The sequence below is a fragment of the Eptatretus burgeri genome, chromosome 7 (genome assembly GCF_056783735.1).
Source record: "Eptatretus burgeri isolate ZD-2024b chromosome 7, Ebu_testis_v1, whole genome shotgun sequence".
NCBI classification, from domain to species: domain Eukaryota; kingdom Metazoa; phylum Chordata; class Myxini; order Myxiniformes; family Myxinidae; genus Eptatretus; species Eptatretus burgeri.
The window spans coordinates 12017303-12040232 of NC_140967.1; the positions used below are offsets into that span (position 1 = coordinate 12017303).

The following is a 22930-nucleotide window of genomic DNA, read 5'->3' on the forward strand; positions in this document are numbered from 1 at the left end:
TTACATGGTCTGGCAGCCATATTGGTTTGAATTAAAATCTTGTTTTTTTTTTTTAATTCTTTCTCTTGAACTGCATCATCATTCGACGTGAAACATCACATTTATGATCTGGTAGTCATCCGGAATATATGTTTTAAATCTCAACCTGATCGGACGCATGATCTGGCAGCCAGAACCCACCACTAATTGCAAAATAATTGTTTCCACTGCAGTGCATTTCAGTAAGACCCCCTGATCATACGAAAAGTCCTAAAAAAATCCTAGCATGGGAAAGTGGTCTAATATGCATAATATGCAAATTAGCTTCCGTCATAAGAGAAAATTCATATTTTCACTATAACTTTGCATCCAAGTACCCAAATTGAAGCAAATCAAGTGTCCAAACCAATGTTTTGAAGGTCAGTGAACATGAGAGACACATTTGCAAATTAATATTTTGAATATAATTTGCATATTATGCAAATTAGCTTCTGTCATAAGAGAAAATGCATATTTTCATGATAACTTTGCATCTAAGTACTGTATCCGATTGAACCGTAACCCGAACCCTAACTTGTATTGTTTCTGCTCTGTTATTTCATGAATTACAGATAGCTATGGCTGAGTGTGTTTTCTGCGACAAGAGTTTAGATGGTCAGGATACTGCAATCCGATAAGAAAAGGGGAGCGAGAGTATCAACAGGGCCAGTGAGCAGTAAGGAAGTAGTATAAGAACTCATAAAGGTCAGCGAGTACACACAGAATGCCAACGGGTTTTCACTCATCCACAGACGATTGCAAAGGCACAGGAAAAAGTAACTGAACATGATCAGCCCTCACCGTGTATCCTTCGTTCAGAAACGCCAACGTTCAGTTTGGACAAGCACTGTTTGTTTTACGGTGAACCAGCTACTTACAATGAGAAAAGGCGTGATGGCATGGATGTCTATCCAGTAAGAACCACATCATTCCAAAATATTGTCTTACATTCATGTGCACAAAGGAAAGATGAATGGTCTACGTTAGTTTCAGGCAGAATTGCATATGCTCATGACCTAATTTCCAACCTCGCCTCCAAAGCCAGTCGCCGACTGGGAATCCTCCGTCGTGCAAAGTCCTTCCTCGGCCCTCTTGAGCTCCTGATCACTTACAAAGCTTTTGTCCACATCCTGATGGAGTACTGCTCTCCCCTCTAGGCTGGTGCTCCTGCCTCCCACCTTTCTCGGCTTCACGCTGTCGAAACCAGGGCATTTAGGATCATCGGCATCTCCTGCAATGAAGCTGAGTCTTTGGGCCTCTCACTCAATCACCGCAGGTTGGTCGGTGGTCTATCTGTCTTCTACCGTCTCCTCTCCAGCCTTGACCCCCCTGCTCTCTCTGCGATTTGTCCCCACCACATTTACTCAGGGCGCTCAAGGTCCGCCAACAATCCCCTTCTGTTAAAACTACCAAAATCACGAATCACTGCTCACCTTCACTCTTTCATTCCTCTTTTTTCCCACCTTTGGAATAAACTCCCTCACTCTATTCTTTCCCATTCTTCCCTCCAGGCTTTCAAAACAGCTGTTCACCATCACCTCTTATCATCCCCCATCCAAATCCTTGATCTTTTCTACCCCCGATAATCCACGCAAGCCCACTTCCTTCAATTCCCCTGCTTTCCTTCCTGAAATGCCTGTAATGTCCATCTTCTCTTCCCCATGTTCCCCATCCCATCCCTCTCCCTTCCACAGATCTCCTAATGTGTCTGTTCCCTACTGTTTTGTCCCTCCCAATCGCCGCCCCTCTTGTCCCATGCCTCTTTGCTGTGCGTTATGTGTTAGCTCTCATACGAGCCTCGACAAGGTATACAAAAAAAAAATAATAATAATAAAAAAAATCGCAGCCGATGCAGTTTACCATAAAAGCTGTCATGTCAACTTCAGGACTGGGAAGCAGGTTCCACAGCAACATTCCTCTGGACTCGGTCATATTGCAAAGAAACAAAGGCTCGGGAGACCCAAAGAAGCAGAAAGATATGAAGCATTCCTGTTGGTTGCAAAGTACCTGGAAGAAAATTATGATGAACAGATTACAATAACAGACTTGATTGAGAAAATGTAGACAGGTCTTTTGGGTTCAGAAGTTGCAGCTTATGGCTTTACACATATGAAGAGTAAACTCATGGAACATTTTGGTGACAATATCATAATAACCGAGCTGAATCGGAAGCCAAATGTTGTAACTTTTAGATGAACAGCAGCAAATATTCTCCATTACTTTTACAAGGAACAGAAGAAAGAGGACCTCAATATTGAGAAAATACGAATGATAAAAACAGTTGCCAAGCTTATCAAGAGTGACATAAATGCAGTTGACTCTTCTAATGATGTATATCCAGCCAGAGAACAGATGTCATCAACAGAAGCAGCTGTGCAGTTCATTCCAGTCACTACTGATGTTGTTGCAAGGTTTGTTCATTGGAAAAAACACTGATCTGAAGGTAGCATGAATTGGCCAAGTTATAATGCAAGCAACAAGGCCAAGAGTCATTCTAACCCCATTGCAATTTGGACTAGCAACTGAAATGCATCATCAGTTTTCATCACGGTTCATCGTAGATACTCTTCATAAACACGGCTTCAGTTGTTCCTATTCTGAAGTGCGGAAGTTCGAGAAAAGTGCCGCTCTTACACAAGGGGCAGATTTGCCTGAGCCTGGATCTGGAGAGTTCATTCAGCATGTTGGTGACAATGTTGATCACAATATAAGAACTCTTGATGGCTTTGGAATATTCCATGGAATGGGGATTATTTCCACTTTCACACCAGGAAAGCTGCATCATAAACCTGTACCGAGAGTATCAGTGACAACGGATGACATCATAAAAGTGGGAAGGATCAACATAAAAACTTTCAAATCTCAGCACGCAGGATGTAATCCATTGACATACAAAGAACTGCAGGCAATGGAAGTGCACGATCCAACGTATCACATCGATCTTCTGTAGGAAGTGGCATTTGTCCTTCGTCCTAAGAGGCCAGCATGGTCAGGTATGATGCAGGCTGTTCATCAGGGGGACTATCCTAGCAAGTCATCTCTGCAGTTCCTGCCCATGACAGATATGGACTCAACTGACATGTCTTGTATCTTCTCCACACTTATGTGTGTGAACAAGCCAATGCCTACAATGTCACCCCAGTGATTACATTTGACCAGCCACTTTGGTGGAAAGCCTCAATGATTATAGAATCAGAGCCAACTGACAGTTACCTGAAATTTATTGTCTTGAGACTTGGAGGTTTACACATGGAAATGAGTTTTCTGGGCTCCATTGGTTACCTTCTGGCAGGAAGTGGTCTACAAATAGTCCTTGAATTCGTATATTCCGGAAACGCTGTAAAGCACATGCTAAGTGGAAAAGCAATCTCCAAAGCAGTGCAAGGGCATCCCTTGGTTGATGCAGCCCTCAATACAATACTAGTAGCCAATGCATATAATCTGCCCATACCCACACATCAACCTGACTAACCGGAACGAGACACAGAAAGTCCCTCTGATGACTGGCATACAATAGGCCTAACAGGAGAGGTGGAAGTGGAAGTTGAGGATGAAGTTATTCCAGACAAGAACCAAGAGCAAGACTTGCTTGAAGCCAGCAAGATTTTTAATCACCTAATGATGGATCTGGGTATCGCTGTTGACATTTCCTCTTCAGAGGTTCTCTCAAGAGTTTCTGAGAAATTGAAAGGAGAACGGAGCTCAATGAGTGACCTAAAGACTGCCCAACTTTGGTTGCAATACTTGGACATGGTTGCCATCCTAAAGAAATTCATAAAAGCTGAATGCACAGGGAATTGGATGTTGCATCTTGCAGCAGTACAGGATATGTTATCTTTTTTTGCAGCAGCAGGGCACAATCTGTATGCCAAATCAGCATACCTGTATCCACAAAAGATGTGCCAACTTGATAAGACTCATCCTAATGTATACACAAGCTTCATGAATGGTTTTCACGTTGTTAGGAGAAGCGATCAATTCTGGGCAGGCCTATCTACTGATCTCCTAATTGAGCAAGTGCTAATGAGAAGTGTCAAAACAAGTGGTGGGTTGACAAGAGGCAGACGTATGACCGAGGTCCAGCGGCTGACCTGGATATTGGGGATGCCATCTTGTGCCCAGGTCAATTTTGCTATGCAAGAGCTCACTGGTGTAAACTACAACACCAGTGAGCAGCACAAAGACACATCCAAGTCCAGACAACAACGGGACACAGCAGATACCTACAAATTAATTGAAGCCTTCAACGAATGGGATCCATTCGGGAGTGAGCCATCCCTGCATAATATTGTGAGCGGTGTTGCTGCACATGACAAAGTGAATGTCAACAAGGCAAGGTCTGTAGGCCAGACTATATGAGAGTCAATGGTTGGGAACAATGTGAATGATTACTCTTTCAAAAGGAAAAATCAAGCAGGCACACTCTGATCCAAGACAACTGTTGTCATCGGTGGAGAACCAGTTCAGGTGGATCCACAATTACTTTTCCAGCGACTGAGTGTTATCGCCACCCATGAAGAGCAGGAAGATCCAGCAGCTTTGTTGAAGTACGAGCTTTGCAGTCATCCCACAGCATTATTTGACAATGTTGGGCTTCATAGAGGGCCAAACAAAGCGGCACTAGGTGATGCCCTTTGGGAGATGGTGAAACTGGATCAGACAGATCCCACCGGTGATGATCTACATTACGTGCTTGATGGTGGTGCACTCTTGCAACATTTACCGTGGTCAAGAGGTCAAACCTTTGAGAGCATATGTCATATGTATCTCAAATATGTGACAAAGCGGTATGGAAAGGCAACCATTGTGTTCGATGGTTATGAAGATGGGCCCGCCATCAAAGAGCTACACATTGCAGATGCACAGGCAGCTCAAAAGGACCAAATGTTATATTTACAGTAGAGACTTCGCTGAGGCTGAAGAAAAATGAGTTTCTGGGCAACAAAGAAAAAAACAAAGGTTTCTTAATATGCTAAGTTCTTTCCTTGAGAAGGCGGGCTGCAAAATGATTCATGCCAAAGGAGATGCAGACATTCTGATTGTCATGACAGCAGTAGAGTTAGCGAAGGTTGTCAACAATGTTCTTATTGGTGAGGACACAGATCTGCTAATCCTGTTGTGCTACCATGGAGATGCAATTGAGAAAGACCTATTATTGAAACCTGAAATAAAAGCGAACACCAAAAAGCACAAGGTATGGAACATAAAGAAGACACAGGAGATCTTGGGAAAGAAAATCTGTTCCAGACGACTCTTTGTACATGCATTGCTTGGATGTGACACAACATCATGAGTTTTTGGTATCGGCAAACCAGTAGCCCTAAAACAAGTCCAGAACAATGTTGATTTCCAGCAACTTGCTGACCTGTTCACAAAAGAGGGTGCTGCAAAGAAAGATATAATTGAAGCAGGAGAGAAAGCCCTAGTCTACATCTATAATGGCAAGAAGGGTGAATGTATAGACGTTCTGCGGTACAAACGTTTCTGTGAGAAGGTAGCAAAAAGCAGAACATTTGTGGAGCCTCAGACATTGCCGCCAACATCTGCTGCGACACAGTATCATAGTCTGCGAGTATATTTTCAGATTCAGACTTGGAAAGAGACTACTGAACAATTCAAACCAGAAGAATGGGGATGGAAAATCACTGATGGCCAATGACTGCCAGTACAGACAGATCTCCCCACCGCACCAGAGAAGTTGACCAAGATATTCAGGTGTAACTGCAAGACCGGGTGTAGCACCAGCAGATGCACCTGCAAGCGTATTCCCATTGACTGTACATGGATGTGTGGGGTGTGTAAAGGTGTAAGTTGTGCTCATTCATCTCATGTGGAGATAGATGACAGCAGTGATACTGATTGATATGTGACCTGAAAATTCATTAAGAACACTAACCACATTACCGATTAGCAGTAAAAACTTGTGTTAAATGTATCTTATCATCTTGATTGGGTGTCACCACTTTAAGTATTTATTTCAGGTATTGCTTGTTGCTGCTTTAGTTAATTTTTCATACTTGCTTTTATTTGACTTTATTGTTTGTATCAGGCACACGGATGCAAAGTTAACTGACATTTTTGATTTTCTCTTATTGCTAAAAGCTAATATGCATATTTTATGCAAGTTATATTCATAATATGGGTTTGGATAGTTGTTACTTATATGGAAAATAAAAATTAGAAATTTCTCAAATTCCTGAAACTAATTTGCATAATATGCAAATTATATTCAAAATATCAATTTGCAAATGTGCCTATCATGTTCATTGACCTTGAAAACATTGGTTTGGACACTTGATTTGCTTCAATTGGGTACTTAGATGCAAAGTTATCGCGAAAATATGAATTTTCTCTTATGGCAGAAGCTAATTTTCATATTATGCAAATTACACTACTTTCCCATGCTAGGATTTTTTAGGACTTTTAGTATGGTGATTAGGGGGTCTTACTGAAATGCACTGCAGTGGAAATGATTATTTTGCAATTAGTGGTGGGTGAAGATACTAATTTGACTGGACTAATGGGAGTTCCATGCAGGGTGTGCTCATGCTCAAGTACTTGGAAGATGAGTCAATGACAGCAGAGAAAGAGGAGATCCCTGAACATTTGGGGATGAATGTGATCAACCATACTTGTCTCCTATTTAGAGACTGCATTGGATCAACATATTTGAAGCACATATGAACTACTAACCAGCATTGGGCCCATACAATTCAGTCGTGTGGGAAGCAGATCAGTCTTGGAGGTGTGGCAGGGAGGTTCGGCTACGCAAAACTGAGAGGTAGGAGGAATATTCTGTTGCCAGCAAGGTCAACCCAAGCAATAAATGCAATTGGTTAGAGAGGACCAAATGGGGGACAGATCCATAACATTGGTGGAGGAACTTCCAGATGGAGAAGGAAATTTGCTGCACATGTTTCTCATGAAAACATGCGTAAAAGTCCAACATGGTACCTTTCCAGTTAGGATGGTAAATTTATATGATGCTGATGTCCGACTCAAAACTGGTACCAGACTAGGAGCTCTACACACTGCAGCGGTGTTTGAGACAGGCTATGAGTTTTGTAGGAGTTTGGTGGAAAATATCTTGGAGGTCTGGAAGATAGACATTCCAAAGGATGACCTACCCATTGCAGTCAACATGAATCATTTTTAGGGAATAGATGAAGAGCGATCTGCTCTGAAAACTTTGCAGGTGAAACGTCAGGCATTTGCATTGGCCAATGAAGATATTGGGGACAACAACAAAATTTCTCATGAAATTATGACAACCAAGGATATTCTGGTGATGCAACTACACCAGTGGATTCTACCCAGTCAGTACAAGGAAGTGTAGGACCACATCAGAAAGTTTCTCAACTAGGGTAACATCAGACCTATTAAGAGTCCTAATACATCACCCATATTATTAGTGTGGAAGAAGGATGACTTCCTGTGGATTTGTGTGGACTATTGGCACTTAAATAGCAAGACCCACCATGATGCATTACCTCTGCCAAGGATAGAACAATGCTTCGATGCACTTCATAGATCACAGTGATTCATGACACTGTACTTCGCGAGTAGATACAACCAAGTTGCACTGAGTGAACAGTCCAAAGCAAAGTCTGTGTTTACTACACCAATGGGCTTATGCGAGTACAACACCATGCCATTCAGATTCTGCAATGCACCTGCGACATTTCAGCACGTGATGATGCTTTGTTTTAGTGATCTGAATTTTGATCACCTGCTGATTTTCTTGGATGACCTTCTGATATTCTTCCACAGCTTCGAAGAACATCTCACATGACTGGATGTGATACTTTCACGACTGAAGGAACTCAACCTGCATCTCAAGTGACAGTGGAAGAGATGGGAAGAAATGGGGAGAGAGAGAGGGGGTGAGAGTGAGGGGGGAGAGAGAGAGGGGGGAGAGAGAGAGGGGTAGAGAGAGAGGGGGAGAGAGAGGTGGGGAGAGAGAGGGGGAGAGAGAGGGGGGAGAGAGAGGGGGAGAGAGAGAGGGGGAGAGAGAGAGGGGGGAGAGAGAGGAGAGAGAGAGAGAGGAAGAGAGGAAAAGAGAAGAGAGGAGAGAGGGAGAGGAGAAGAGAGGAGAGAGGAGAGAGAGGAGAGAGAGATAATCTTTGGTTGTAGGAATCTTTGGAAAAAAGAAAGAAAACAAAACAAGTACAGGTACATTCAAAGTACACCACCCCATGCCAAAGAAATAAATAAATTCTCCAGCACACGACATTTCCTGGGCACCTTTAGCACCCGGCGATGCCACCGTGCAGCACATGGGGATGGAATTGGGAGGGAGCGGTGTACTTCTGATGGTGTACTTCTGAGGTGAATGTGTACTAATGATACTTGGTTATATGTACAAATATACTTCTGATGTGAATGTGTACTGTTACGGCTGTGGAAATTCGCAAACTACCATTCAGGGCCCGTAGGTGTGATAACTCTAAGTACGTGTGTAGTTAGCCCCAGACCTGTTGTTTAGAGGGAATTTATGTGATTCATTCGGGCTGTGACGCTTTGAGATAACCGTTTTTCTGTTCTATCTTTATTTTGAACCAACCACGTCTCAACCGCCATCACACAACAACCACCTTAACCACCATGCCAGCCATCATCACCAACTGCAACCACGCTCCAACCCTCAGACAACAACAACAACGCCAACAGCCACGACCTTTATCTTCACAACTCAATCCTGCAAACATCGCATCACCGTCATTCCCAAACGGCACCATAACCATCAAACCACCACCGATAAACCCTCCACCACCCTCACCTCTCTCCTTCTACGGCCATTCCCGCACCACCTGTGAACACTGAGCATCGGGCTGTCTTGGGCTCGTTTTGCGATACGCACCGAGCCGCGAGGCAAATAGCGGCCTTTCCGAGGGAGAATTCGAATCAAGAACGCTACACGCCCACTTCTGATCCGTCCAATTTGCAAGCGCGGAGCGGCTTGGCCCCGCCTCCAGGCGCGTCTGTGTGAAATCGATATATGCAAGTTCTAGGATCAGGGGAGGTTCATGCCCACTTTTCCTCCGTCCAATTGGCGAGCGTGGCTCCGCCCTCGAGGTCATCCTGATCCGGATATTTGCATATCGTTTTCTCCTGACAGCCTATAAAACGGCGAGCGCAAGGCGAATCGTGGCAGAGTGTGGCAGTAGCAGTGTGTGTCGGCAGGGCAGAGTGAGTCGAGCCATCGGTGTGGCAGAGAGTGGAGTCGGGTGGCGAAGTCATCGAGTTGGGTTCTGCCGTCGGCTGAGGAGAGTTGCGGGAAGAGGCCAAGGAGCTCGGGTCCGAGGCGAGAAGGACGGCGGTCGGCGACGAGGTCGTGTTGTGAGATCGCTCGTCGTGGGATCAAAGCCAGCAAGCCATTCTCCTCCCCCAGGGCATCAACAATTCCCCCTTTCCCCTGTGCTGAGATAGTGCAAAAAGGGGGCCCAGTTCCCACCCCACTCCAAACGTCGTGCCAAGGAGCACGGAGTCGGGGCACAGCCACGCGGCCACATCTGTGGCTCATCCGCCAACGCGTCACGAGGACACGGGTAGGACCCCCCCCCGGTCTCGCGGACTTGGCCGCTCCTTCAGGTCATGCACGCATATTGGCCTACAGGCCCGTCTGCCCCCTTGTCTATGAGGGTGGCTTCTTTCCTTTGCTTTTGAGTAAATGTGTGTTGGCGCTGTCTGTAAAGTAGAACTGTATAAGTGTTGCCGTGTGTACGCGTATTCGGTAGTAACTCTGCGTCATTGTTTCTTTTGTTTTAACTGCTATATGTGCATTTTGACTGTTTGGCTGTATATGTGTGCTTTCCGTGTGTCGCGTAATAAATGTGCATTGTGTGAACTGTTTTCCCGTTTCGCTTCGTCTTTTCTTTATTGACCCTCCATCCTGCTTCACATAAAGGGTTCGCAGTGGGCTTAATTCGCCCGGTAATTAATCTGAACTGTCCAGGTCGGCGATAACACCGCTCGGTTAGGCCAAAAAAAAAAAAAAAATGTTGCATTGGCGTAACCCGCCCGACCCTAAAAATTCCGCCGACCCTACGGTTTTTTTTTTTTTTTTTTGCTATCAAAAAATTTTGCCGACCCTATTTTATTGCTATTTTTGTTGTTTTGCTATCGTTTTCAAGTATCTTGTTGATTGCGATCGCAAAAACCCGGAAGTGTTTCGGACAGAACCCGCCGACAAAAAGGGTGGTACTCAAGCCGGGGGAGATTTTGGGAGGGATTTATTAGGAAAAAAAAAAAAAAAAAAAAGATCCCGACTGACCTACCCTATTTTTCAGTGACCCGTTACGCCAATGCAACATTTTTTTTGGCCTTATCCCGATAGCACGGAACGGGCCGCCCAAGCGGCCCGTGTCCGGAGTCGACCTGCGGAGAGGTGTGATCGCCAGGTCGACCATTCGCGCAGGTACTTAGGTAGATCGAATTTGGCGAGCGACCCTATCCTGCGCGGGTGGGCAATTGGCACGATCGTGGTGAGGTTAAACCCCCACCCATGACTAGTTCCCGGCGTTGGTCCGAGAGGGTCACGACAGAATTGTCCGTTCCGGTTGGCGAGGCGGCCGCCATTCGAGTCGAGCGGACCTCCGCACGCCGGCGGGCGCAAATTCGCAACAGGACAAATGATACTCGCCGTGCAGCACATTGAGACGGAATGGGCTGTACAATAATTGATTAATTGCATAATTAAAATAAATACATGATAATCGTAAAATAATCAATTTCTTAATCAATTGGCTCATGGCAAACCAAAACGACCACTGTTTCATTCAAATCTGTAACTTTTTGAAAATTAAGTAATTCATAAAAAATCAATAAATCATAAATACCCATTACAGCCAAATCACTTGTACACTATTGTTTCCAAATATCAGCTTCCTCGCTCAAAAGGTGGCTGAGATATTGCCCCGATGAGAAACAAAATAAATAGATCATAATTAAGTAATTCATCAATTAATTGATTAATCGAAAAATAAAACATGTTTTTTCCAAAGTACAAATTCACTTTTGTCCTCAAATTTCAGTTTCCGAGCTCAAAGGATTGCTGAGATATCGCCTGGACAAACAAGAAAATAAACAAACGGAGTAAAAACTGAGTACTCCCTTCTGTGCCTGGCGATGACGTCATGCATCACTTGGATATGGAATTGGGAAGGACCGGTGTACAAAACAATTGCATCCATGAGGCACACAATGGTGTCACATGACAGCATTCCTCAGTGACGTATCTCTGCTCCATTGTCGATGTTGAGATTTCGATCACTTCAGTGTTCCCAAAAGCCGTAAGTGGAAAACCAGAAACATTGCTCTGACAAATGATATCAATAAAGTGTACTGGATAGATTAATGCCATTTATTTGTATTAGACAGTCATTTGTCATGTAGAATACGGGTTTGGGTTTTTGGTTAATTCCCCAAAAGTTCGCACAGCTACTAGATCCAAACTGGTGCACTTCATCAGAATGATCCACAATTCATCTTAAATAAAAGAGAAGACTCATGCTAAATTAAAGTGATGCTCCTTAGCCTTCACCCAGGAACTCTCATCGCCAGAGGAACTGCCAATAGGCTAATGAAGGCAGATATTATTCATCGAGGCTCCTTTGCACTACAAACCCAATTAGGGAATGTAACAGTCATCACGCTCAGCACTGCATTACTAAACAGCTTGCAATTAAATGCACCGAAGTTGTAATTCGAAAAGCATTTTGGTTTCGTTCTCCTAATTGTTAGTCTCTTTTTTTTTTTCAAGGAGGCGACAGAATCTATACACATAATAATAATATTGCGACGAATGAATGAACTAAACATGTGATGGAAATTCTGCTTGCAAAATAGAATCTTAACAAAAGGAAAATCCTATATGTTGGGTCATGCAGGTGTAAGGAATATCGTGCCGACAAGATGTTTGACAAGATGAGGATTCGTGAAGACAAAATTGAAAGATGAATTTGCAGTGTTAGTACAAAAACGAGATGTAATAACAACACAACAACAAGGGCACCATATGTCATGTCCAGTGCTCGATACTCTCCAATCTGTGCTTGATAAATATCAGATAATCTCATCCTTTTCCACCAATTTATACCTCAATTTCCATCTCATTTGGTAAAGTGATCTTTGTGCATCATTCATTATTCTCACTCATCTCATCACTACAAAGGCAAAGTGTCTTCATATTGAGTTGTGAGAGCTGAAGGTTAGGCTTGCATGAGTGTCCCTGGAGAAATCATAAGCAATGTCCTCAGCTCGGCGATACATGGAAGTTTTAAGCACACTGCGTTGTCGGTCTATATCATGATTTAGATATTGGGGATTCCGCTTTGTCGTGATTATTAAGACGGAGCTTTTTAAAATTAATATGATTTAAGGAGGCGATTTTTATTATTTTTGATTTTTGATTTATTTATTTTTGCCCATTTACATGAGCCTCATCAGTTTCAGAGAAGCTTATCCTGATGTGTACAAAATAACATAAGCTTATAGAAACCAATAACAAAAGCAAAATAATATAATGATGTGATGAGCTTATCCTGATGTTTTATACTTATGTGTACAAAACTTCAACCATTTTTCTCAAACAAATCCGAGGAGACGATTCCTAAATATGATGACTGACATCCCTTCTAGAATGCAATTTCATCAAGTTTGGCTTTTATTGACCTCACAAGATGACACTGCACAATTTATAAGGATGAGCAGAAAGAAGCCCGTGGTAAAAAAAAATACCACGATATTAAAAAAAAGGGGGGGGGGAATAGGAAGCCATTTATTCTTGTGCTGATCGAAAGAGCTCAAAAATGGGAGATTATAGATATTTCTTAACAGCAAATACATTTTTATTTATTTTCAGGAGTGATCGAAGCAGCAGTCTGTTGCCGATACATCACTTGCCTTCAACTTTTTTTTGGCTGAAAAATGTGTTTTTTCCCCAGAGGTTTGGATTAATTTGAAGCAACCTTGTCTTAATACTTTTAAATTTCCCACAGGTGTGGATTAATTTGAATCAACTTTTATGTAATTTATTGTCTCTGAGTAGCATTTCTCTGTTTCAGGGTGGGGGTGGGGGGACAGAGAGCATTAGCTTATTAAATATACTGTATAAAGTACTGTCAGACCCTGACATTTGCAGGCAACACATACCTGATAAATGTCACGAATGTCGAATCTGCGAATGTCAAGGGATTGTTTGAATGGAAAAAAAGGGGTTTAGGTTCTCAGCAGTTTCTGATTCATGAGGGAAAGTCAAAAATCCCATGAACAACCACGAATACGCCCACAAAAAAGTGAAAATGCAAAACAAATCACAAATACACCAGAGAAAAACCACAAATACGCTCACAAAAAACGTGTAAATTAAATAAAACAACAAAAACAACCAAGAATATGCCTGCGAAAAACCGCGAATATGACCGCAAAAAAACGTGAAAAAGTGAATGTGTAAAGCACAAGGCCGCACATATTGAAGCAAATCACATTTTATAAACCACCAATACAAGGGGTCCACAAATAGTGAATCCGTGAATGTCGGGGTCCGACACTATTGTAAAATTCCAAAATCATATTTCTTAACAGCAAAGAATAATTTAAAAAAATTCAGGAGCGATCGAAGCAGTGGTCTGTTCCCTGTTACATTTCGCAGGTTAAATTTTTTGTCCGATGGAAATTTTTTTTACAATTTTCGCATCGGTTTGGATTAATTTGAAGAAACTTTTGCTGAATATTATTTTCTCTCTGAGGAGTGTTTCTGTGTTTCAGGTTGAGACAGACAGACACATGGCATTACCCTATTATATATATATATATATATATATATATATATATATATATATATATATATATATATATATATATATATATATATATATATATATATCGCAATAAACTTAATGGAATGACATACGGAGTTATTATGTAATTGGAGAGAAGACAACCTCAGTCTATCTACATAACGGATACATAAAGATGTCTCAGAGGCAGCTAAAGCAAACATGGAGAGCAACTTTCAAACCATTACTTTGCTGAGGCGTTTCTTTTCCAGCTGCTTGTCCTTTCTCTGTTCTCTGCAGTGCGTGGTTCAAGTTTTCTCTGCAGGTGACAGGCTTACAGCACGAGGGGAAGTATTCTTGTGAATCACTGCAAATGAAACCCAATGCAAACGGAGTGAGCTTCACAAAGCTTGTCAGAATTAGCCCCCCCAAAAAACTCACGAACGTGATTATGTCACATGCACAAAGGCCGTGCTTTTGCAAAGGCCTCCAGACATTGTGAAAGGAGCTTAATACATAAGGTTTCATTGTATTGTATTGACAATACTAAGCCGCCTGACATATCCCGGTGTCCGACGATTGTCAAAAAAACAACTCTGCAACGGGAAACTCGCTGAAGAAACCTAAACGGGAACAGAAAGTAACTAGTTCAGTCAATAACAACGTTCACAGTAACAATGCCGAATCTTTGGTGTGTCTGGGGCCTGTTATATCCCTTCTTCTGTTCAGGCTCTTCTCGTTTCCTTGGCGACGTGCAAGCCAGGTGTTGGTGCCTTGTTGCCTTGGATACATCGAGGGCCTCTCAGCCACAATGGCGCCATCGCAGGGCAAATACAGCTCAAGTAGGCAGGATCGAAAAAGGAGAACAGCTCTGGGGCTATCACAATTAGGCAAAACCTGCCTTCACAGGGGCAGGCGCCGAGGCCTGCCAGCTGCAGGCCTAATTGAAATTTGGCCTACATGGGCGGCTTATGCCAGGCTATTGGCCAAAGTAAAAAAATAACAAAAAATCTTTTCTGTTAATGTGTAAATTTCATCAAATCCACTTCGTCACAGTTCTCTTGCTCAATTGTCCATCTATGTTGCGGAAGACAGACGTCACATTAATCCGAAGATTTTTACTTACAATGGAGAACACCATTGGCCCACTCGGAAAGTAAAAGTGTACTGTACTGACATTTTTTTCGAACCACCTTTTCCTCCTGCTGATGATTTGTAAATAGCAGGTGAAAGTGGGATTTGCGATTTTCTTGAGGACTTGTGAGGAGAGGATTGGTAAGATGGTGCGATAAAGAAGGTGAAGGAAAGTGAGGGATGTATTTCAGCACGTGATTAATAAAGGGGGTGTTCAGGGGAGTATTGTGCAGTTGCACTTGATTGGAAGCACTCTGGCATGTGTGAAAGAGCCGAGGCTCACTCAGCGATCCACTTTCAACATCCCCATTGCTAGAAAAGGTGCGAAGACGCAATGTGCTCTCGATCCACACAGAATAGGAGAGATCTCAACAGGCTTGTAGAAAGCGGGGAGAGAGGCTGTGAGATATCTCCACAGACCAGTGCCACCACCGAAAAGGGACAGCATGGAATGGTCACGTGGATTTGAAAAAGATAAAAAGTGGAAGAACAAAAATAGCGGACGGGCAAGGAGAGGAAAGGAGAGGAGAGATGCAACTATGTCGTGCCACAAATTTCCTTGAGAGTCACTCCATCTCACTTGACTTACAAGGTGTGAGGGGCCACAAGGAGAGAGACTTTAAAAGAGTGGCTTCGTCTCCTTCGGTCCGCTTATTGTACAGTGTTAGCCTCTGAGCCAACTCAGCCAGAATTGCGATTAAGCCCATCGGAGACAGCCACAAAGCATTTAAACGTGATGTCCAAACAAGATTGTTTGTCAGAACTGCACAACACAAACACGTCTCTTTCCTTCACCTATTGACTAACGCTGTAATTTATCCTGGTGTTGGCTCAGTGGTTAGGGTAGCGGCTTGGGATCCAAGGGTCCTGAGTTCAAGCCCCGTTAGCCACTGAATTAATACACATCAGGGGGTTGACTCAGCCTGTCATCCTCCTGAGGTCGGCAAATTGAGTACCAGCTTGCTGGGATATTTGAGCCATTTGAGGTCAGAAAATCATCGATGGCAGCAGGTAGATGAGGCACGAATTAGCGACTGCTAATATACTTGCAGAATGGTATGAAGTGCACTTCGCCTTCAGGGGGGAGACCGATTCAAGCGAACACCGCGATCTACAATAGGACTGGCAACCACTGTAGATTATTTCTGCCATCGAGAGGCAAAATGCCCGAGTACGCTCGATCAGATGGATGGATGGATGTAATCTTGCGATATTATTGTGCTCTCAGTATGAGGAAGATGAAGTATTTCAAGCATTAAATAGTGACATAAATTTTTATAATTATGTATCATCAACACACATTTGAATCGCAGCCATTTCATTGCTTTGCGCCCACAAAACACACCCCTCACCTATGCGTGATGAAATTGGAGAACATGATGACATTTTCTTTAGCCAACCTGGCACAGAAGTCGGAAGACCACAAAAACACACCCTTTGCCAATGTGACAGTTCTTCGTTCATATTCAGCACAAGGCTGTGGGGTAGCATCATTGGCTGAGGGTGTGGCTGTGCTGCTGATGTAATGCCCTCTGCTGGTTCGAGCAGGAATTCGTAATTTAATCAGGGTGTCAGTGATAGTTCACCCACTCTTCGCAAAGGACACCATGGGATCTTCACCGTCCATCAACCAATGTGGGCAGACGGGATGCCCGCTTTAACATCCATCCGAGGAACGGCACTCACATTGATAAATCACCCTGTCTGCAAAACACCGGGATGACAGTTTATAGCTGGGTCAGGATTCAAACCCAGGCTAAACAGCTTATAGGCGAGCATCCGTACCTCTATGGCCATCCTAATTGCCCAATGTGACCATAATTACATATTCTTCCCAAGTTTTGATGTTTCCTGAAGACTCAGACATTCTTGCCAGCAGTCAGTGAACTTGCAGATGCTTATGCCTCATGATCACCAGTCAGCTGACCAAACCTCAGCACATGTTTAAATTCTATTGAAGAGCGTTGTATGTTGAAGGAAATGACTCGACTTACACAACCGGCCAGTACGACATATTTTTGAAAGAAAATGAAAAGTAAAAAATAAGCAAAGCGGACAACAATATGGTGCAATCGTTAACAATGCCATTCCATTATGACATCATTTGTTCAATATGGCTTGTGTCGATGATTGAACGTAAGTCCATAATTATCAAGGATGTGAAATCAATGTTGAAAGAAAGAAATGCCCGGTGCTTCGAGGAAACTGTTTTTAAAAGTGGGTTAGTAAAAAAGACACCTCCATTGCAGTTAATGGCGGGCTGATGGGATTGCTATGTACAAAACACAGCTGACACTCTTTTATCCCACAAACTGTCTCGCTCTGCAGGCGGCAGACAAGCTCGGTGAATGGCTCGAATTAGCACCAGCCAGGCATCAATGTGGAGGGAAAATTGCACAAATTACGGCCACATTTGCCGCACAATCAACAATCAGAGCGCAAGTTCGGCCGGTCGTTTCCTGCTAGCTTTCTCCCGCCGCGCCGTTCGGGGCAAATTGCCACCATCGGTAGTGACACCCGGGGCGGCTCCGAGACCATAATGAGGCGAATTTGTGAACCGTTAAATGAGGTTATGTAAATTGTCCAACTCAGGGTTGCAGGATGCGTGCGAGATGGTCAGTGAGAAGGGCTTTTGGAGCACAGAGGGTGGGGGGCCTTGTGAGTATGTGAGTGGTGGGAGGAGGGCGACCATTTAAAAGCCGGTCTCGGTACGGTTCGAGTTGACACGTCGAACAAGCGACAATCGCAGGATGTTGTTATGGAATGGAATACGTTGTTCCATCAAGACTTTGCAAGCACAACTCAATTTTGAAGCTACAAGTTAAAATTGGTGGCAACATATGATATCGACATTCGAGCACGAAACGACAATACGTGCAATATTCTACATCAGAAAGCTATTTGCACTCTGATGAAATAAAATGTATTTGAAGAAGATGTATTTAATAGGTCAATATCAGGGTCAGGGAGTTGAGTTTGTGGAGGTGGAAGATAGTAAGACGTGGTCGGAATATTTAATGGAGTTAGAGGAATGCAAGGAAATTATTGGTCATTAAGTTTCACTTTAACAAAGAGGATATTTCGAGCAATCATTCGATATTGTATGGTGCCGCATGTTAAAAGGTCTCATTTGATAATGGATCGTGAGTTTGCCTGCTATGATGAAATTCAGACGGTTTTAAGAGGACAGACGGAATTTATAAGGAGTTAAATGAGGATAAGGTAAATGATGGAATCGATCTCATGATGGATCTCAAATATACCGATATATATATATATATATATATATATATATATATATATATATATATATATATATATATATATATATATATATATATATATATATGTCCAACAAGTTCCATCTGCCATGTGGACACATTCAGTTACGTCAAATACAATGTGGCCTCACTAGTCATAGTTAGTGGAGCATCGAGTTCTAGTGTATAAGCCTAAATGGCTTCAAAGGTCACCAAGTGGATGGAACAGCCATATGTTGTCCTGATGAGCCCGAAGAAGGGCAAAACCAGGTCGGTAGGCTTCACCTTTCATCTGCTTGGTGACAGCTTTTGACTTTGCCTCACATGAGATACTGGATGCCCTTTGGAGTTGGCAGGTATGACGCCGTCATGACGAAGTCATCATCCCGACATTGGTCCAAGTCAGGAGAACTTCAATATATATATATATATATATATATATATATATATATATATATATATATATATATATATATATATATATATATATATATATATATATATATATATATATATATTTGTTCAATCGCGTTACACTAGTTCTGAAGACTGATAACACGTGTGGTTTAACCGCCGATGTAGAATATGTGGACAACCGAGAGAACTGGGTAGACAATGAAGGACAAGCATAGGTTTTTACGATACTGTGGAAAGTTGTGGAGGAAGAAGAGTAAGAAGAGGAAGAAGACAAAGAAGAGGGAGAGAGGAAGAAGAGGAAGAGATATATGAAGAAGAAGAGGAATAATGAGCAGAAGAAGAAGAAGAAGAACTTCAACAACAACAACAAAAAGAAGTGGCATGTTGATCAATATTAGGAACATCTATAAATTATTGTTTTTCTTCTTAATATTATTAAACTTTTTTGTGATCTGCAAGTTATTTTTATTTTAGATGGAGCATTTAATATTTTAGGACTCACACTCAAATCACTGCATTCCTGGAGTTGGCCTTGGACTCAAGACCTTGTTACTTGACACTCGAACAAAAGACTCAACCAAGTGTATGGCAATAAATGCTTCGAAATATTTCCACTTACTAAAACATTAAAACATGCATAAAATATAACAAATACAGGTTAGAGTGCTGCCTCTATTGGGGATTTGGTTCACTCGGTTATAATGGTCTGTTCGCAAAAGTGTCAAACCTTTCAAGTGTATATGTACAGGACTCGATTTTTATATTTCCCTTTTGAAATGGAAATGATTTTGCTGCTGCTGCTGCTTCAATGGCCCTTGGTGCTGAAGGACAACCTAGGGCCACCTGCTATATTGAGAGTAAGCCAATCTGAACTAGAACGGGCACTCATAGAGCGCATACCTTCGCCGCCACTACTTTTTTTGTTCTTGGTACGAGTGTGGGGAACTGGTTTCATATGAATGGTCTTATGACACAAACCACATATCTATAATGTCATGACCCCCCCCGACTTTCGGGGGCTACGGACTAAACAACAATCAACTCACGTCGTTTTGGCGAGTCTTCACTCGCAAGCTCGGTGAATACAACGTTTCAACAAGAGAAGGTAATCTCGTTTGATGCTGGTTTCATGCAAATTGAATAAGAATTGACTGAGTTATGCCGAAAACCGCATATTTTTCAAGGGCGTGACCCCCCCCCCGACATTTTACCCCGACCGGTGACATGTGTTATGACGTCATTGTGTCAGAAGATTGGGCATTAAATTCTGAACATTTTGGTGCTGGGTTCATGTAAAGCGGACAAGAATTGACCGCGTTATGACAAAAACCGCATATTTTTCAAGGTCATGACCCCCTGACCTTTGACCCCTAACCGGTAAGAAGAGTATGGGCGTCATTGTGTCATATTGCAAATCACAAGATGAGGCGTTGAATTCTGAACATTTTGGCGTTAGTTGCATGCAAATTGAATAAAAATTGACCGTGTTATCGTAAAAAGACGATTTTGACCTTTTCGTGACCTTGACCTTGACCTTTGACCCGAACGATCCCAAAATCTAATCGAATGCTTCCTGGCTAATAACCAATCATCCCACCAAATTTCATGCAATTCGGTTTAATACTTTTTGAGTTATACGAATCACAAGATTACAAATAAATAAATAAATAAATAAATACATGCTGACCAAAACATAACCTTTCGCAGAATGCGAAGGTAATGAGTACGCAACACCAGCACGCAGCTTCCCTTGAAGTCGAACTTCCAGAAACATTCCATTTAGCATACTATTGTATCAACGAGTGACATATGCGAGTTTAGGTGCCAACGTAGAGGACATCATGGAGATCTGTCTAACCTTTCAAGTTCATTTCATTCTTTAATGGATATTGTTTGCAAAAGTAATCAAATTTGGGAGAACACCATCACGCCAGGATTTTTTCTATCAATCACCAACTTATCATTCCATCAACATCAAATTGGTTCATGAAAAAAATATTTTTCACGAAAAAAATAAGTGACCACTATATTCGTTATTGTTGTGTGTCTGTCTGTATGTTTGTCTATCTGTCTGTCTGCATGTCTGTCTGTCTGTATGTCTGTATGTCCCGAGCATAGCTCCGTGGGTTTTGATCCGATCCTGATAAAATTTTGGTGGGAGGTTTATATCATGATCTAGTTGTGTTTTCCTGAAAACGGGCATGGTGCGCCCATTATGGGTGGAGCCACGCCCAAAAAACATGTGTTTTCAGGGGGTAGCCGATTTCAATTTGCATCTTCTCCGAGGGGTTTGTCGAATCTGACAGGGGTTTCAGTATTTGGTTAGCCCAATGGCACCTGCATAGCCCCACGGAGCTCGATTTTTCATTTTCGTCCCAAGGTCAAGGTCACAAGGTCACGAACTTAGAAAATTGCGAATTGTGTTTTTAGGGGGTAGCCAGTTTCAATTTGCATCTTCTCCTAGGGGGTTTGTCGAATCTGGCAGGGGTTTCGGTATTTGGTTAGCCCAATGGCACCTGCATAGCCCAACGGAGCTCGATTTTTCATTTTCGTCCGAAGGTCAAGGTCACAAGGTCATGAACTTAGAAAACTTTGAATTTTGACATAAAAATCAGACGACCGCCCAAACTTTAAGAGCGAGGTTGACAATATTTTTTATGCATAATCTTGAGGTCATTCCACACCTAAAGTCTTGAAACTATTTTGCTCTATCTCGAGCACCTTGCCCATGGTGCCCCTTCAAGTTTGTTTTTCCGCTGATTTCATCAAAGTATGGATAACCCGAGGAGTGCGAAATGCCATATAGCCTATATGACGTTATATTGTCCCTGGAATGTTCCAGAGGAAGTTTTGCACCAAAGGTCATAATCCTTGACCTTTGACCTTTAAAGTTCACAAAGGTCAAATTTTCAAAGTTGTGGGAATCATACCGGGTTTTCGACCTTCTTCGACGAACTAACTCCAATAAGTTATCGCACGTATCCTGTTTCCTTATTTTAATGTCCACAACATTGTTTTGTGACCTTTAAAGGTTATGCAAAGGTCACATTTTAAAGTTGTTGAATGAAACCGGGTTTTCGACATTTTGCAGCTAATAACCTGTCACTCGTACCACATCATGTTGATCATTTTTATAATTTGGTCAAACATTATCACATTGTCTCATCCTTGACTTCTGAAACAATCTACATTCTACATCGTCAAATACCGCTCGTGAACCATCGTCGTCTTCAGACTTGTTTCATTCACAACCTTTACTCGGCATTCAGAGCAGATGCTTCAGCTCTCTTGTAACAATATTGAGATACCGTCTGGTTTGACAAGCTCATGTGACCTGTTGTTTTCCGTCCACGAAATTGCCTGGAAGTTTTCTCCTTCCTGTCTTGATCATATAGTATACACGAGGAAATATGACATGGGAGGGGGACATTTGGCGCATCGTACCTGCACTCTATTAGTTCATTCTTCTCTCAGTCAGGTACCATTCTTCCAACCATTGGTTGACATCTATCATTGTCATAATTATTGAAATCCCTTTCCTTTTCTTGGAAGAATACCAGAAATTATTGCCTCACTACTCCATGATTCAAGCTGGTGACCCAATGTCCTGTAACTATTTTTTAAATCCTCTGAGTAAACTTTCCCTACAGCGTTTGTTCCAACGTGTACCACTACCAACATCCTCCTGTCATGACCTGACACTGATTTCACCTTCCTTCAATATCCCTTTCACTCTCCTCTTCAAAAGGAAGACAGAATGCTGTGACTACGATTCATCCCACAAAATTAAGAATCTACATATTTGAGAGTTTTTTTCGCTGAACAAAATTATCTCGCTCACCTCATTACTACCGATACGTACCACAGGACACACCGCCACCTGCCATCAGCTCGCTTTCCCACCATCTGTGCTCAGCTCACCTTATGACCGCCTGCACCCAGCTCACCTTACCACCGCCTGCACTCAGCTCACCTTACTGCTGCCTGCACTCAGTTCACCTTACTGCTGCCTGCACTCAGCTCACCTTACCGCCACCTGCACTCAGCTCGCCTTACCGCCGCCTGCACTCAGCTCACCTTACTGCTGCCTGCACTAAGCTTGCCTTACTGCTGCCTGCACTCAGTTCACCTTACCGCCACCTGCACTCAGCTCACCTTCCCGCCGCCTGCAATGAGCTCACCTTACCGCTGCCTGCACTCAGCTCACCTTACCGCTGCCTGCACTCAGCTCACCTTAACGCTGCCTGCACTCAGCTCACCTTAACGCTGCCTGCACTCAGCCAGCCTTACCGCTGCCTGCACTCAGCTTGCCTTAATGCTGCC

General features: G+C 42.8%; 1 protein-coding gene and 1 pseudogene across 10 annotated transcripts in view; one reads left to right on the forward strand and one right to left on the reverse strand.

Moving 5' to 3' along the window:
• The window catches only part of LOC147022681 (uncharacterized), a 70980-nt gene that overhangs the window by 12756 nt on the left and 35294 nt on the right, over positions 1–22930 (reverse strand). For 7 of the 10 annotated variants that reach the window (XR_015059849.1, XR_015059847.1, XR_015059848.1 and 4 more), the window contains 2 exons: positions 14045–14163; positions 1879–2025 (listed from right to left, as the gene is read on the reverse strand). Coding sequence is in view for 5 of the 10 variants with exons in the window: in XM_085887457.1 (XP_085743583.1) it covers positions 1901–2025; positions 14045–14163 (244 nt within the window). In the remaining 5 variants the exon portion in view is untranslated. Of the gene's footprint in view, positions 1–1878; positions 2026–7651; positions 7847–13909; positions 14164–22930 lie in introns of those variants that run through there. The other 3 variants (XM_085887455.1, XR_015059850.1, XM_085887454.1) reach the window with 3 other exon arrangements.
• LOC147022682 (uncharacterized) lies at positions 2287–4920 on the forward strand (annotated as a pseudogene).